The sequence below is a fragment of the Plasmodium fragile genome (assembly GCF_000956335.1).
Source record: "Plasmodium fragile strain nilgiri unplaced genomic scaffold supercont1.14, whole genome shotgun sequence".
Lineage (NCBI taxonomy): Eukaryota > Apicomplexa > Aconoidasida > Haemosporida > Plasmodiidae > Plasmodium > Plasmodium fragile.
Window position 1 is genome coordinate 173,984 of NW_012192594.1, and position 17,681 is coordinate 191,664.

At 45.2% G+C, this 17,681-nt stretch overlaps 5 protein-coding genes across 5 annotated transcripts; 4 read left to right on the plus strand and 1 right to left on the minus strand.

The window, feature by feature from the left end:
- Nucleotides 1-619: 619 nt before the first annotated feature.
- Nucleotides 620-3,838, plus strand: AK88_01601 (uncharacterized protein; the record flags this gene model as incomplete). The annotated part of the gene is made up of 1 exon (XM_012479236.1): nt 620-3,838. One exon carries the CDS (start codon nt 620-622, stop codon nt 3,836-3,838), a length of 3,219 nt encoding a protein of 1,072 aa, XP_012334659.1.
- Nucleotides 3,839-4,405: 567 nt separating this feature from the next.
- AK88_01602 (uncharacterized protein) lies at nt 4,406-5,497 on the plus strand (the record flags this gene model as incomplete). Its single annotated transcript, XM_012479237.1, has 1 exon — nt 4,406-5,497. One exon carries the CDS (start codon nt 4,406-4,408, stop codon nt 5,495-5,497), a length of 1,092 nt encoding a protein of 363 aa, XP_012334660.1.
- Nucleotides 5,498-6,374: 877 nt separating this feature from the next.
- Nucleotides 6,375-8,808, plus strand: AK88_01603 (uncharacterized protein; the record flags this gene model as incomplete). The annotated part of the gene is made up of 6 exons (XM_012479238.1): nt 6,375-7,566; nt 7,700-7,868; nt 7,998-8,045; nt 8,179-8,285; nt 8,444-8,544; nt 8,701-8,808. The coding sequence occupies 6 exons, from the start codon at nt 6,375-6,377 to the stop codon at nt 8,806-8,808; spliced, it is 1,725 nt and encodes a 574-aa protein (XP_012334661.1).
- Nucleotides 8,809-9,935: 1,127 nt separating this feature from the next.
- On the plus strand, nt 9,936-11,929 carry AK88_01604 (uncharacterized protein; the record flags this gene model as incomplete). Its single annotated transcript, XM_012479239.1, has 2 exons — nt 9,936-10,909; nt 11,023-11,929. 2 exons carry the CDS (start codon nt 9,936-9,938, stop codon nt 11,927-11,929), a joined length of 1,881 nt encoding a protein of 626 aa, XP_012334662.1.
- A 98-nt stretch (nt 11,930-12,027) lies between these two features.
- On the minus strand, nt 12,028-17,406 carry AK88_01605 (uncharacterized protein; the record flags this gene model as incomplete). Its single annotated transcript, XM_012479240.1, has 1 exon — nt 12,028-17,406. The coding sequence occupies one exon, from the start codon at nt 17,404-17,406 to the stop codon at nt 12,028-12,030; it is 5,379 nt and encodes a 1,792-aa protein (XP_012334663.1).
- Nucleotides 17,407-17,681: the final 275 nt, after the last annotated feature.

The following is a 17,681-nucleotide window of genomic DNA, read 5'->3' on the forward strand; positions in this document are numbered from 1 at the left end:
TTTTTTTTTTTTTTTTTTTTTTTTTTTTTTTTGTATAACTCTCCATTTTGGGAGAAAGCATTTGATTTGTTCATTTAAACGTGTGTGTAGTTTGGTCCACTTAGGTGCGTCCCTTTGGGGGTGTCCTGTTCGCCGCGGTCCCTTTTTTTTGAGCCTGCTGCGCCCCCCCCTCCTTCGCACGACATAAGGGGGGTGGCTACTTTTTGCCGTGTGCATGCAGAGAAAATCTCCAAAGGCGTTGTGAACGTGGCCCTGCTTTAACACACCATGTGTCCCTCCTCGTTACTTCTGCGCAGTCGTGACCTATCCGACTGAACAGCCACCAAGGGAGTTGCACGAAAAAAAATGCAAAAAAAAAAAAAAAAAAAAAACAGAAATGATTAAATACGATGTATAATACCACAAGGGGTAATATGACGCGTCACTGCACGAGTGTAACATATTTGGCCAATTTTAAGTGGCCATCGTAGAGGTGTTCTTTTCCCTTCTCCTCTGCCCCTTTCTCCTCTTTTGTTTTTTTTTTTGTTTTTTTTTTTTTTTTTCCGAGGCACATGCAGGTACACTCGCCGTGTCCCTACGCGCATGACTGCCCCTTCCCCCCCCGCCTGCCATTGATAACATGAAAAATGTGGCGCGACTGTGTGTGTGCCTTTTCCTTTTGGCCCACTGGGCAACCGTTCTCTGCAGGCGGGTTCATGAAAAAGCGGCAAGGGATAATTACATCGGAGGTGCAATCCTGTCCAGTGGCTTGTCAAGCGGCCTCCGCAGCGATCTCGGCAGCAACCTCCCTAGCCGCCCCCCCATCCACGACAAGCACTCCCCAAGCCACTACACCAGACGAAGGAAAACAAACAATAAAAGGAATCTCCTTTTCCTCAAAAATAAGTTAAAAGAAATTTGGGATAAATTTGCTACCAAGGGAAACTACTTCTTCAATAAGCCATCCAAGGAAAAGCACAGCAGTTTTAATTTAAAAAAAGTTTTACAGAACCTCACTCCTAAAGGTCAGAATGAGATCATCAGCAGGGTCGTGGTGCGAAACAGCACTGTGATTAGTCCTACCCTTCTTGCTAATTTACTCATAAGAGAAAACGTTAGAACCATTCGACACAAAGACATTGAACGGGTTGTTAAAATCGTTTCAGATTTTTACACCAAGAACAATTACCTCTTCTCGCGTGTCCTGCGGCATGAAATTGTTAAAGATGGGGACCAGGATGTGTTGACCATTTATGTGGAGGAGTTGATTCTGGGCCCGGGGTGCGTCCAGATTAGGGTGTTCCGTCGGGCGAAGCCAACCGGGGGGACACCCACCACCGCAACGGGGAAGCCAACCGCGACACAGGTCGACAGACCAACGAGTAGTGCGGAGAATACGTTAGCGACTACTTCGCATACCACTTCGGAAAATACTTCAGAGACTACTTCGCATACCACTTCGGAAAATACTTCAGAGACTACTTCGCAGACCACTTCCGAGGCCACTTCAGAAACCACTGCGGAGAATACATCAGATACCACCGTGGAGACCGCTGTAGATACCACTGCGGAGAATATCTCACATACCACCGTGGAGACCGCTGTAGATACCACTGCGGAGAATACCCCAACGGATACCCCACCTGATGATCCCCCCCAGGAGGAACTGCTCTTCGAGCGCAAGGGCTCCGCGAGCGGCGCGCCCAGCCCCGATGATTTGCAGACGCCCCAACCGGCATCCAACAAGCTGCGCAAATTATTCGAAAAAAAAATGAACATAAAGGAGGGCAGCATCTTCGTGTGGGACCAAGCCACGTTTGACCTGCTGCTCAAATCAAACCTATTCAATTACATCCATGTGAAGCTGCTTCACGACAAGCAGGAAAAAAAACACATACTGCAAATAGACCTAGTGGAAAATAAAAGAGTTTCATTTATCCCATCCATCTCAAAGAGCTTTAACTCGCTGTTGGATTTATGTATGAACATTACTTTTGGTTACCTGCACAGCTTTAACTATGGGGACAAGTTTAAGTTGAAATTTTTTAAAAATTTGAGTTACAAAAACCATAAGCATGATTACGACATGGTGTTCGTGAATGACATTGTGGAGTTGGAGAAGCTACGGAACAACTCACATTCGTATTTCATTTTCGGAGTCAATGTCAAGCAGGCTTTCAAGAAGGAGTTAGACAGCTCAGCCCTGAATGAGTGCATAAATATTATGAACAGGCAAGGTGAAAATGGGGGAAAAAAAGACAGCGAAAATGTGCAGGCAGGAAATGTTAACAATTCAGGGGAGCAAAATGTAGGGCAGCATGATTTGCTCCCGCGAAGCTCCTCCGCACAGAGGAAGAATATCTACAGCTACCTTCACAAGGGGAAGATTTTCCTTTTTGCGATAAGGAAAATACGCAACACCGTTTTGGAGATCAAAATGAAGGCGACCAAGGAGCTCTTTCATAACTTTTTGTACTTCTTGGAGAGGAAAAATGAGCCTTCTGCAGGAGGTGCTGCTACCCACTCTGGAAGACTCTTTCCCCTTCGCTTCCTCCCCTTCCTTCCCTTTTGGAGGAGCCCAAACGACAGCCAGGTATTATCTAACCAACTGTATAATATTTATGGGTCCAAATTAAAATTATCGAGCTGCTTAAACGCCTACTCCGCTAGCTGGTTCGAAAAAGCAAAATGTATGAAGGCTTTCTTTAACGTGAAGAATAAAGTGGACTTGGTTTTTTACTTCAACACGGATAGGAAGTTTCGCCTGACGGAGCATCTCGCAGGGGAGGAAAATAAAACGCATGATGAGGGAAATTCTTTAGGGGGGGGAACAGATGGTAGTAAAGCCGATGTGAAGTCCATCATGCTGTCCTTTTTTGAGGACGCCAACAAGAAGGGAGGTTTCCTCTCCCTGGACAAAATAAAAAACGTGTACCTAAACTACACATTTTACTTCCAAAAGAATTTCAAAATTAATATTTTTGACTTGTGCTGTAAGGTTAAAAAGGTGTTTACTTATTTGGGGAAGAGATCGAGGCAAGCGGTGAGACATCTCGCCACTGGCGAACAAGAGCCCCCCCTTGTCCTGGTCCCCCTCGTGTACAAGTGCAAATTAATTATGAACCAAGTTCACCTTTTACTTAACGTAGCGTTTTTTTTCAAAAGGTGTTTGTGGGATTTAAGGCACGGTTATAATTGCCCCTCTATTGGAGGATGGGTAGGAGGAGAGAGGAATGGGGAGAAGGGTCCATGGTCCTACTATCATCAAGTGAAAGAGTTCTTTCTTGAGAATAGTGCACCAACTAGGAAGAGAGATGGCCCAAATTTTGAAGAAGACTTAAAGCAGATTATTCTCCCGAGCGGAGACACGTCAACGGGGAGTAGCCCCACCAACAGCACCACGTACAACATATGCAGTGTGAACCTGAACGACGCGCAGAAGGAACAACACAATAAGTTCAACCTGACGATGAACTACAAATTGATATTTCCCGTACTGTTTGAGAATTACTTTCTTAACCTGATGGACTTGAGGCTTTACCTCTTCCTCAACTGCAGCCTGTTTGGCATACAGGGTAGTAGTACTAGTAGTAGTACTGCTGGTAGTACCCACGGGGGAATGTCGGGCGAGGCGCCTAACGCCATGAGCGAGGACAGCCGAAAGAGCGCCTTGTACAACTACCTCAAATTGTCCTTTCTTAAGAACAAGAGGAAGATGCACCACTCGGCCTTCGGCTTAGGGCTGCTTCTGTCAAACATTAACATTTTTTTAAACTTCCAGACTGGCCGTCGCTTTCTGCTGCCCTCTCTCGTTTTGCAACTCGACGAAGGGACCTCCCGATTTGGGTACCTCTCGTGAGGACACCACTGTCGCGTCACACTCATTGTGGGGGGTGACCATATCTCCATATTCCCACACACCCATTTCAAATGCTCCTATGCGAAGTTTCGGGGTGTCCCCTCCGCCGACAATTCGCGCACGTATGCACACGTGCGGGCCACTCCATCGGCATAATCTTCTGCGTGGCACGCGAAAAAAGTGGAGCCATTTTTTTTTTTTTTTTCACGCCGCATCGTTGAGCAGGGCACACTTTGGAAACTTTTTTTTTTTTTTTTTTGGTGAACATTTTTGAAGCTGTAATAATTGCGACACACATCATATAGGTTAGGTAGCCATGTGTGATTAGCGGTAGAATAGGCTGCCCAACTTAGATTCACAAAACGAGTGAACAGCAGCGCTCTCGCGTTGTAGTCCGTTTGAGGGCATCGGTCGAGGCATATCATTCGAGTGGCTTCTTCATTTCACACATGAAAAGTGGCCTCCTTCAAAGCCGCCGCGCCAGGGGGAGACCATCACAGAATAAAGAACCCTATTTTGAGGACTAGCCTCCCCACCCCCCAAACCGTTTATATAAAAGAAGCCAAAATGATTACCTCCCTAGATGTGGTCCACGAGCTGCTCACAACGATCTACAGCAGCATATTCTCGCGGAGCAGCAAAGAAATTCTCAAGTACGACGTGCTGCTCTACCTGGACGACTACTACTATTTTGACATTGTACGAAAAGTGAGTGAAGACATAAAGGAGTTGGATCCCGACTCGTGTGTTGTACAAAGTGAGAACAACTTTAACGACATTTTCATGCAATTTAATCAGAGCAGGAACTACATCATTAAGGATAAAAAATATGAAAGTGAGAATGAAAGGAGGATAGATTTTCTCCACGAGCTGCTGGCCGACCTGTTGTGTTTGCTATATGTGAAAGGAAAAAATGGCTCGAAGGACGTGAGAGTCATTACGAAGAGAGAGCACACATGTAAAGAGAACACAAATTGGGAACTCATAAAAGAGGAGTTAGCCCAGATTGAAAAGTTACGTGGAGAGGACAGAAAGGAAGCTGTATCAGGGTCCCCCCCCGTGGCCACGTTAAGTACAGACCCAAGAGGAAATTTGGACGAGACGTACATAAAGAAAATCCTGAGCATCCCAAAGGAGCACTTGCAAAATGAGGACATCATTATAAAGCAAACAGTAGACAAAGGGACAGAACAAATGGTAAAGGAACTGCTGGAACATCTTAATGTAGAATATCAGATGAGGTACTACTACCTTTTTCTAAATCATTACCTGACCATGCAAACCTTGCTCATGTCTCCATTAATTGATTTAACCTCTGAGGAGTTAAGAAGAATTGTAAATAAAATTGTGCAAATTAAAAAAATTGCCTACCGACCTGTTACTATATACGACGTGCTTTCCTTTCAGTACAGCAACATTGAATTCTTTAAGTCTTCTCACCACAACTTGGCTTCTCCAGTGAAGAAGGTACAACTTGTGGGGGAGACCATCGAACGTGGAGGCATACCCACTACGTTTTCCAAAAAAGTGATCATGAAAGATGTGATCAGTGCGAACATTTCTCTTAAGGAGAAGTACAACAAGGTGAAGCGGCACAACGAGGGAAACTTCGGGGGGAGGTACAAGGCTCGCAATTATTACGATTCCTCCAGGAGGTAGTCCCGTTGCCCCTAGTGGTGTGTCTGTCTGTCTGGGGGGCGCTGCTATATATCAGTGCGAAATTGGCTGTGCTGTCTATGTTGTCGTTCCTTCGCCGCCTATCCGCGTCTTCCCTGAGCACATTCTTGTTTGCGCAAAATGTGGGGAACTCCCCCCGTTTTTAATGACACATTAGTGCCACGTTAAAGGCATCTTCGTTTTGTCTGCATGTGCATACAGCAAAGTGACGGGGGAGTTCGCCATCCAAATAACTTTCTTTTCGTGATGGCTAACGTCACCGTGTCACTCAACTCGGGCAAAAAAGCAAGCAAAAAATTAAGCGAATAAATGAACAAATACACAATATGCGCACCGCTTGAAGTGGACACGCGCCTCTCCTGAGGGAGGCAAAATTAAAATCGGAAAATACTTCCAATTGGGGGAATGGATAAGATAGAAAAATGTATTTCCCTTTCTGTTTCAGTGGGGTCTTTTGGTAATTCCCCCACGCGTCTTTTTTTCCCCTTTATAGGGTGTCCACCATTTCGCTGTCGCTGTCGCTGTCGATGCCTCCCTCTAGCTTTTTTTTTTTTTTTTCTGCCTGCCCCGTTCAGGCGATTTTTCCCTTGTGTACGTGTTTTTTGCCTGCACCGTTCAGATTATTATCTCCGGGTGGAGGCTCAAAAAATAACGTCCGTGTTTTTTCTCCCCAATTACACATGTGAGAGAGACCAGGCAGCTCGCGAGGCACAATTCGGTAGACCCAAACGCGCGTGTCTCCATTTCGTTTAAAAAAAAAAACAAAATGTGGTAACCGCTGATTTTTGGTACTATCACATGCGCAGGACCTCACATTTGTGTGCTACTCCCCAACTGGATGATAAGACGTTTGGTAAAGATGGGACGAATTGTCCCCTTGCTGTTCACCCTGGCGGCACTCCTTTTGCACACACACAATGTAACAATTTGTTCTGCGTATAATTTGGACGAAGCGGTGAGGAAGACGGATTGCAAGTTTCGTCACAGCGGCGGAAAAGGGCATGGGGTGAACTCGGCCATAACGTCCAACCGGGTGAATGCCGCCATCATGACCAGCAAGGGGAACTCCCTCGTAGAAGCGAAAACAGAAAACGAGCAGGACTACTTCACCTTAAAGCTAAATGAACACAATTTCAGGTGGACTGTGCCCCTCTTGATGGGGTTGAAGAAGATGCCCCTTGAGTTGGGCATCGTCACGTCCACCCCCATAACGGCCCTTTACTGTTCCTATAATGCGAATCCGAGTGACGAAATGAAGGATTTAAAATATGAAATGAACGAATCGCAACATGTAAAATATATGAGTTGCAAAAGTAAGCACTGCACTGCTATACAACAAGGCAACACTTCTTGTGCTCCGATTAAACAGTTTTTAAAGATGATCCATCACTTTGGGTTGAGAAAAAAAAGTTGTACCAAACGATTTTGTAGCTACATAAATGATATAAACTTTTTAAATGTGAACACAAAGTTGGACAAGAGGAATATGTCGGTGTGTTCATTTAGCTCAAGTCTTGGTTCAGAACATATAGAAGGATTTTATTTTAGAGATTTTTTTTACCTGAACGACACGATTAAATTCCACTACAACTACTTTGGCTGTGTAACAGAGAGTGACGACTTGAGTTTCAATAATGTCATTTCAGGTTTTATCGGATTAGCATATAATCATGCAGATGGTACTGCTCACTCGAAAAAGTCCTGTTCTTCCATCTTACATACCTTGGTACAGAAGTCTGTTTCTAAAAAGAACGTCTTTGCATTATGCTTTGTTGAAGGAGGGGGTTTCGCATCCTTCGGTGGGTTTAGTAATGAAGCATTAAGGAAGGTCCCGGGCGCATCGGCACTGCAAATTGGTTTTCAAGACCTGGAAGCAGATGCCCGGCTAAAAGTTGTGGGAGACCAGCAAGCCACTTCTAACGAAATTGTGTGGCTCTCATATTCGGCATCTTCCAAAGACACGTACAGCCTTCTCTTGAAGGAAGTCAACATGGTGTCTGGCTCTGATCGGGTGAAGAGTACTAACGTCGGGGTGGCTGTCGTCGATTCATGTAAGTGGCATCCTCGCATGAAAATGGGATATGCGGTGTAGGCAATGCACAATGAAGAAGTACACCGCGCGTTTTGCTACAATGTTGACCATTTATGAATGGGCATTTTACTTTCCCCCCCCCCACACACCAGACAGCTACTTCCTGTCTTTCCCAGCCGAAATCACCGCCAAGCTGAAGACCGCCGTGTACACCTCCTGCGCTGGGGAGGCCAACACCTGCTCCGAGATCATTGACAAGGGTGTATTTACAATGAAAAGCAAAGGCGTGGAACACTTCCCAACGGTGGAGCTCGTCTTCGAGTACGTCCAGGGGTGCAGAAGCAACTTAGACAGCTTCCCACCACAGGGCAACGCCCCAACGGGGTCACATCCCAACGGGGCAACTTCCTACCTCTTATTTTGCCCCCCTTTTTTTGTTACCCTCTTCAGTGACGGGAAGGTGCTGATCGAGCCCAAGGACTACCTAATCCACGAAGGGTTACCTTAACTTAGAATGCAATGCGAAACACTACGCTGTTTATCCCCACGGGGGAGCATATACCTTAATGTGATGATGGAGCATTACGTGCTGACGTCTTTACAATTGTAATTTTCTCCTTTTCCCCCGAAGCGACGGAGTGTATAGAGTTCTGCTAAATTCAGAGGGAACCCTCAAGTTGGGGATCCCCTTTTTTTTAAACAAGTACCTCATCTTCGACAATGAAAATGGGAAGCTGGGTGAGGCCCCCCACAAGGGTTTCCCTTCTACCTCGGCGCATTATGCAAGCGCACTCTGGAGGCGCAATCTACACGCATGTGCATGGAAGCACCCCACAGACGCGTGGACAAAACATGAGAACCCGTTGCGTCTTCCCCCCCCCCCCCCTTACACATAGGAGTAGGGCAATCTGACTGCGCCCTCAAAATGAAGGGGACTTCTGCCGGAATCGACCTGAGCACCACGGAGGCGGATTCGAATGAGGACCCCGAGGACGAGGTTTGAAGCTAAGAGGAGAGCACGCAGATAGAAGCGATCGTGTGATTTGTACTTATGTGAGGGTCTATAATACGCAAAAAAAAAAAACCAACGAGTCACTCAGTACCGTACTTCCTATGGATGTGTTTATTTGTCTCCCCACCCCCCCTTTTGAAGGACTCGACGAAGGAAGACTTCTTTCAAGCAAACAAGTTGATGATCCTCGCGATCACTTGTTTAAGCGTTGTGGGGGGAATTGTCGGGGGCGTTTTTTTCTTCTGTTGATTCGGGGTGTGCGGATAGATCCGCGACCCTCAAGTTAAGGCAGACCTATATGGACACAGTGCACTTGCCCCACTTTGCGCAAGAAATGTGTACAGTGATAATGCTCCCTCCCAATCGGTTTGAATTTGCCACCCCCACGAATGGAAGCCTCAAAAAAAAAAAAAAAAAAAGGGTTCCCCCAATTTTGTGCCCATTTTTTGCCTACTCCCATGTTGATATGGATTCCCAGCACACCGCTCGATTCTCCATTTAGGGGAGGAGAAAAAATACCCCAAAAAAAAAAAAAAAAAAATGGCGACAAATGTAAGAAAGGAATGGGGAAGTAAATGCACGATGGAAACGGGAAAATATATAATTGAAAGAAAAAAAAAAGGAACTGTTAAATGGCTCACAAGATCCATCCCATGTCTATGGATTCTTTTTTTTTTTTTTTTTTTTTTTACTATACCCTTTCGCGTAAACCCACACTGGAAGGAAAAAAAAAAAAAAAAAAAAAAAACACATTTCCGCTTTCGTCCTTCTTCACGCATCCACGCAGATGGAATAGAGCGTAGCAATTCGTCTTTTGTGCTAAAGAAAGCGTGTATTCCTTTTTTTTTCTTCTTCTCCATGTGTGCGCTCACCTTGGTTCCCTCCGCATAGGGACTTGATTGTGTGGCGCCTCCCCCCTCCCCCCGTATGGACCCCGTTTCATGGCAAGGGAAAATTTCCTGCCCCCCTAGAGGGCACAAAGGAATTAGTAGTAGTCCCACTTGTGAGGCGGTACGAATTATTGTAGCCAATTTGGGGGGGTTATTTCTTCACACCTAAGAAAAAGGTGGCTCCCCTTTTTTTTTTTTTTGTGAATGTGCTTATCTTGACGCCTCCGCTACACAGTGGGTAATCGCTTGATCGGGGAGTCATTTGTATGTTCCCCCATGCGAAGCAGGTTTTGTGTGTACCGAAGAAAAAGACGTTCACGGGGAGGAACTCGCGCCGGCAGTCACTTGCACTTTGCACATAGAGGGGTGAAGAAGCGTGTGACAGCACGCAGTGGTACTTGCCGCGCCCATTGTGTAAGGTTGCTCGTTGGACCGATCAGCAGATTAGCAGATTGGCACATCAGCGTAGTGACGTGGCTGCCCTACATGCAGATGGAGGACCTGGTGAGGGAGCGGCTCATTGAGAGCGCCAGGAACTACCACGACATAAAGAACATCAACCTATACTTGGCAAATATAGAAGAAAATATAATAAGGATTAAAAATGAAGGAGATAGCATCATCGACGATGTGTTTCTCGCCTTCAATGGGTCCATCAGTCACATATCCCTGTACGCCTATCTGTACGACCATAAGGTAAGTGTCAATTTGGATGGCCTACAATTTATATATGAACAGAGTTATATAGAAGAGGAGAAGGTCATCGGGGAGGGGAGTAGGGAACAGGAGAGTGTGGTCGATATTGCTAAGTTCGATTCAGATCTGATTCATTATCTGGTGAGTCAGTGTAGAAGCAATGTCGATGAGTCTGCCAACTTGAGCACCAAGCAAATTGAACACATGATAGGAAATCACAAAAACAGAATTTTCGAAGACTCCATAAAAGTTTATAAGGACAAATATGCAGATGCGATAAAAGTTTTTAATTGCTTCATCGATTTGAGTCACTTCTGCTATGATGAAAAAAAAATGAAATTCATTAAAAAAAAAAAAACAGATTTTGTAGACAATTATAACAACTACATAGATGCAAATACGGACGTAGAATTTTACGAGTTAAAATATCACTTGCTAACGAAGAAAGCGAAGGGACATGCCTCCGTTTTGTTTTGGTCAGACGCTTTAAACGAGATACACATTAAAAACAAAACAATCATCACATCTGTGGATGCAATTAAGCTAACGAACACGGGACACCAACATGTGATTGGCATTCTGGGGCTGAATCGCGATGGCGATATGGTCATCCAGGGCATACGTAACGAGATAAAGCTGTTCCTAAACCGGGAGTGCGTGATAAACCACGGGCTGTACTGCATCGGGCACGTGATCCTGGTGCAGGGCCGCATGCGCCTCGCCAACAAGACCTTCTACGCCGCGGAGATCATGCACCCCCCCAGGTACGCGCGCGCCCGCCGCCGTATCTCTTCATCGCTCCATCAAATAAACGCGTGCGCGCCTTATCGCGTCCCCGCTCCATCGCCGCGCCGCTTCTTCTTGCCCCCCAACTTAGAAACTTCGAAGAGGAGCGAAACGAAGAAGACATGTTCTACGACTTTGAAAACGAAAAGGAGAAAAAACAAGTGGAGGAGTACGAAATCATCGTACGCAAAAATGATAAAAAAAAAAACTGGATCATCATGCATGATGTGTACCTGGACAATCCGTACACATTCGAGGTGCTCGATAAAATGTTCTCTCTGTACGTAAACACGTATCCTGAAAATGAACTCCCTGTAGGGTTCATATTCATGGGAGATTTTATAAGCCTCAAATTTGATTATAATAAAAATTTTCATAACGTATATATAAAAGGCTTTGAAAAATTATCGGTCATGCTTATATCCAAGTTTAAAATCATCTTAGAAAATTGCTACTTGATCTTCATTCCTGGTAAAAACGACCCATGTGCATGTAAAAATAGCATTCCTCAAATGCCCATCCTACCATACTATGTTAGAAAATTCCAACATAATATAGAATCTTTTTTTTCGTCCAAGAAGAAGATTATTTTTGCCACGAACCCATGTAGAATCCGTCACTTCAACAAAAAAATGATCTTCTTCAGACAAGACATTTTAAATGACTTAATATGGAGCTCAAGCATTAATGCATCTAACAGTGAGAAAAATAATTTACAAAATATTTTTGTATCTACCATAGTGGGGCAAAGCCACATTTATCCAATCCCACATGACAACAGAATTTTGAAGAGGTACTCTTCTTTCCTCTTCCTGTACCCTCTTCCTCACTTCATCTGCATTTCCGATAACACATGCAACAGCTTCATTTCTTATGCTTCTGAGGACACCAGTGACTCTATCATTTCTAACTCCGATATGTCCTTCACGCGGAAGAAGACCTTCACAGTTTACAACGTCCTGCAACACGAGGCCAAGCGTTACGTCGTCCCGCTGTGACCCCTGCAATGGGGTGCCTCCTCTGGGAGGGGGGCATAGTATACGCGTTTTTTTTCTTCTTTTTTTTTTTTACGCAAACGATGCGATTCACCCCCACTTCAATCGTAGTGGTAGACCTTTGCGCGAGATTTGATGTAACTCCACACCCGATTGCTCTCCACGAAGCTACTCTGGGCGACGATTATCAGCTGGCTCCTCGCCCTACTGAGCGCAACGTTTATGCGGTTCCTGTTGTTACAGAACGCATGGAAGGAGTCATCACGCCAGTCAGTGGTGTGATCGTGGCGCACTCTTTCAAGTTTGCTTACTCCGTTCACCTCGCCCAGGACGCAGGAAAAGAGAATAATGTCCTTCTCGATCCCCTGGAAGGAGTCCACAGTGTTGACTTTCACATTTCGCAGGCGCTCGTAATAAGGAGATTGCTTCATTTTATTCTTAATATAAAATGCTTGGTTTTTGAACAAGGAAATTATTCCTATCTGTTCAGGGTCGATGGAAGAAGACCCAACCATTTTCTCACAGAGCGCCAAAATGATTTTCGCCTCTTCTCCATTGGTAAAGGTTGACTGAAAGGTCATTTCTCGAGGTGCATTTTTCAATAGAATAAAATTAACATGAGATTCGTAACGCTTGTACATGAGTGGGATGGTCTCTGTGCACAATGCATTTTTTATTAGACCATTGTAGAAGAGGTGGCTGCATATGGAGCTAATCTCAGGGTGGCATCTGAATTGCTCATTCATAAGTATGAGGTGATTGATACCTGCACGTGGTGCTACTACTCTCTGCATGGACGTTTCTGTACAGAGCGTCGTTCGTGGTGAAGGATTCTCCTCATTCATATCCTCCCCTTCATATGTATGGTTGTCCCCTCCATGAAGAGCGAACATATTATCATATAGGTAACTTCTAAGGGCGGAATATTCTGCTGCTCTCATGCTTCTCACACGGTGAACGATGCGATCGATAGGCCCTTCCTCAGTACCCTCCGCGTCTTCTGCAATACGAGAGCCTCTCTTATTACTACCCTGGTCCCTCGTTACAACCCCTATTCCTGCCAAGTGGTGTTTTATAAAGAGCTCATTCTCGACCAGACGCGAAAACATGCTTCTTTTCAAATCACTTGGACTTTTGAGTACAACCCCCAACTGCTTCACATCCCCAATGAGGAGGAACTTTCTAATTTCAAATTTGAGTAAAAACTGAAACAGAGTCAGCTCATCTATCTGGGTGCACTCATCTACTATAAGATAATCAATGCTTTTTTTTATTGTAGTTAGTTTTTCATATATTTGAAGACTTTTACATGTACCTGCTATGACCCTCTTGTTCCTGTACTTGTTTCGGAAGACGAAATTATTCCTCTTCATCAACGCTTCAATAAGCTTGTCCATGTCTTTTATTTTATGCAGCTTGGGTTCAGCCCGGGTAGGTGAAACACTCTCGCTGAGGGAAGGGTCACTACTAATGGTGGGTGTACACTTAGCGGAGCGGGAAAGACTCTGTACGTAATTCTTCACCTCGATCGCCTTCCTCTCTTCATTCGAATTTATACTAATAAAATTTGTTATTAAAAAAAAATTAATTTCAAATATATTTCCAATTCTAGCATAATCATGAAAATCAAAATGGAATTTCAGCTTCAGTAGGATATTATCTACTGCCAGATTTGTATTACACATGAGGAGTATTTTTTTCTTGTATTGGCTGGGTTTTCTGTGATCCATTTGGGTAAGTAGGGGAGGGCTTGTTTCGCCCAAATGGTTTTCCTCATCTCCGTCGCTTCCGTCACTTGCACCATTGTGGCCGCTTCTTTCCTCTATTCCCTGATCAATTGTCTGGCCTCTTTTAGCTTTTGCCGCCTTTGCTGCTTTCTCTTCATGGGTTAGCACTTGGTCAAGGTACCATATGGCGTTGCAGATGAGGGTGCTTTTTCCCGACCCGAATATACCATTGACGAGGATGCTGTCTCCGCGGTGGGTGGCCGTGCGTGTGTCGTCGCACGTCGGTGGCGGCAGCTCGTCTTCGCTCGGTTCTCCAGCCGAGGAGGTGGTCTCGCTCTGGTCACACTTCTTCTCCGTGCCGCATCGGAACCAGGCCAAGATGCACTCGATGACCCACTTCTGCCTCTGGTTCAGTTGTCGGTCGTTACGGAGTCTGCTAAGAAGGTCATCCATGTAATCGACCCCGACATTGTGCAGGTCGATGAGGTCGGAAGAAGAACCCCATGCAGACGTCCTGATGCCGATCTGCTGGAGCAACCCATCAACCTGTAGTGTGTCACTTTTGTTCACATAAGGAGGGCTGAATAATTTACTGAGTGGAACCATTCCTTTTTCTAAATTTTGGTGGAAAAAAAAAAGGTGTTTTAAATTATCTAGGTGATCCCCTAAATTGACCAGAAAGAGACAAGAAGAAAAAGACTTCACTTTGTAACTCTTGAGGAAGTATAAAAACTCCTTTGACTTTACACTTTGCACGGCATGGAATGCTTCATTCATGTAGGAAAAGGTATTAACGTTTAGGGGGTATATCTCGAGGTAGTTCTGCTTAAAATTACTCCATTTGGCGACAAAAAGAAGTAAATGTTGATCTTTCACCCAGGCGGGGGAAGGAGATGGGGAGGACGACATCCCTCTACTCATAACGATTAGATGATTCATGTGCACATATTTATTTATATCTTCTTCTTTTGTAAGTTTATTTGTTTTTTTTTTATTTACCAGTAAGACATCTTTTTCAGTTCTTCTAATAAAAAATCTCTTCGGTTTGGTATCCGACTCACTCACAAAACAATGTGAAACTCGGTCCTGGTTTTTATTATCACCAAACATATTAGTCGTTTCTTCCTCTGAGCTACATAACACTTCAATGTTTCGAATCACCAAGGTATAATCATCGTCGAGGTGGTACTTTTTCTTCTTTTTGTTCCCTTCCTCATTGGGGTGATTAGTTTGTAGGTGACGACTTACAGTGGGCAAATCTTCATCACTTCTTGAATCAACAAAATGCCCTTTCATGTAGTTCACCATCTCTAGCATGCTGCTGTGTCGTAGGGATCTGCCAACCCTAACATAGTCCCCCCTCATCTCATCTAACAAGGGTACCAAGTAATCGTGGAGACAGAGTAACTTACATTGGACTTGATAGTATATATGAAAAAGGGTAGCGTTCATAAAGGACTGAATATATTCTAACTTGTTAATAAAGAAATTGGGGATACTCTGAAATTTTATACTTTTTACTTTTTTCTTCATATCGTCTTTTTCTTTTAAAATGCTTATATGCATGGGTAGGAATAAATTTTGTCTGCAGACTTGATCAACCTGGGATGCATTGAACCCGCTATTCGTGCAGGCAAAATTCTTCAGACTTTTTATTTCATACGGGTTCAGGTGGGGACCTTCTATGGTGGCGGATGATTCTACTTTGTGTATCTCCTCCTGGTAATTCGTCTCGAAGCTTACATCACGGATCATCTCAACGTGCTGCTGATTTTTTGCGTCCCACTCCACCTCCGACGTGGCTGCCTCCCCAGGTTCTTCCCCATTCGAGTTCGCCTCGGTGGAGCTGCCGTACGGTCGCTTGTCACCATCTCTGTCATGGGCGCTGTCTTCACCCACCCTGTCATGGCGGTACGTTTGCTTGTCACGCACTCTGTCATGACCGTAGGGTTGTTGCTTGTCCCCGTATCTGTCGCCCCAGGTGGGCCTCATCTGACCGTTTCTGTCACTCGAGAAGGGTTGCGTCTCACCATTTCTGTCCCCCCAGAAGGGCCTTCTATCACAATCTCTGTGGTGACCGCTGTTCCCACCACTCGGAGGCGGTCGCGGGGGCAGTCCCTTCCTAACACGCCTGCTGAGCAATTTGATACCCAGTGTAAGTCTTATAACATTTCGTCGTGGATTCACCCACGCAAAATTATTCTCACTAACCACTTTAGCTATATTAATGATCTCCTCGTATGTGTTGATTTTGTGTCTGCAAGAGGAGCACACATATGCGGCGCTACGCCCCTTTGGGTTTTTGTACAGGGGGACCTCCACCCGTTTCCATCGGCGTCGCCCACCCGGTTGATCATCACCCGGTTCATCACCACCCGCTTGACAACGACCCGCTTCACAACGACCCCGATGGTGGTGCACTTGACGGTCCTGACAACACCCTTCCCCAATAGAGTCACTGTCCCCGCCGTGGTCATCCGTCCTAAGTTGCTCCTTTGTTATTGGTGAAGTATCCATGTGGCTGCGGTTCGCTTCAGAAGGACAAGAGGGCCACTCGTTCCCTTCTGTATGTTTGTTGAACAGACTTACTGCCTCTGCGTCGGGGTTTTGATTCGCCCGTCGCTTTATGGACGCGGTGGAGTCGACACGATAATTATTATCTGAACCAGGATCCGCCTCCTCATTTGTCTCTTCCTCCTCATCAGCGTTAGTATCCCCCTCCGAGTCGCCCTTCCTCCCTGGCATCTGATGTAACTGTGCAGGTATCCTCGCCCCATGCACGAGGCTAGCACCTTTTAACATGTCACTAGTTCTTCCGACATTCGTCCCAGCATTTACTTGTTGATGCTGCGCAAGGTGGACAGAGAAATCATTGTACACGATGTAACCCCCGAACTGAACATACTCCTGTTGTTGCATATTTTCATCAGTACTGCGAACGTATAGCCTTCCCCCTGAGTCATTATAAAGCTCTAGGAGATCGTTTTTCTTCACGAGGAACCCATCATACCACTTGACATTTTTTTTATTTGTGTTAAAGGTACGTATGTTTGTGTAGGTTACACTGATTCGTTCTTTGTCCTCACTCGTGTTGGACACATTGCGTGATGCGATTGTATGCATTGAATTTTTTTTTTTTTTCCCCCTGTCTTGGTATTCTCCTTCTGATGAGTCAGCCACAGAATTGTCTGCGTCCACATGTTGTGTCGCTTCACCATGTAAGTCTTCGTCCTTGTCCACATGCACGTGTTTTCCTATCCGCCTTGGCCTTTCAAAGTCCCTATTAGTACACATATACCTATCTGTGGTGCGAACAGTCAATGAGGTAGAATCGGTTTGATTGTCCACTGTGGGTGCCTCCCACCCTATGGATTCTCTTGAATTTTTTATCCCCGAGTGTGCTGTGATTTTTTTATTTTTATTTGCATGTACAGATTCTTCATTTCGTGTGCTAGATAAATGTCTTCTTTTTTTGCTGGTTTCATTTGTAATGATATCCTCGTCATAATTGGTCATGTCCACGAACTGAATCAAATGCTTGGGGAGTTCTATCTCCTCTTCTATGTTGTTGAATGCTGCTTCACAACTCAGTGAGGTCTCAATGCAACTTCTATTTTGGTTCAGGAGGTTCATTTTGATGACCCCATAGCTTGCTATAATTTCGCAGTACCCCTCTTGCCATTTTTTACTCTTCTGTGTTTTCTGGTGCGTATACAGGCACTCATACGTCCGCTTTATACTATAGGGTTTCATCACGGGGGAGCGGGTAGTGGGGAAGAGCAGACGTGACGCCTTGTGGTAGCGCGGTTAAGTAACGAGGGGCAATGTGTACCTCTGCTCTGCTGCGTTGCGCCACCGAGCCCTGCCAGTACACACCCTTGAGGTAAAAACACACAGTGCATATCGTCACTTCTGCAGACGCAGCACAGAAAAGGGAACGTGTGTGGCTTGCGCGCGGGGGACGGAAGCTCTCTGCGGGATCGTTCCCCTTGGTGCAGCACTTCACACCTTCCCCCCCCAATTGTCGG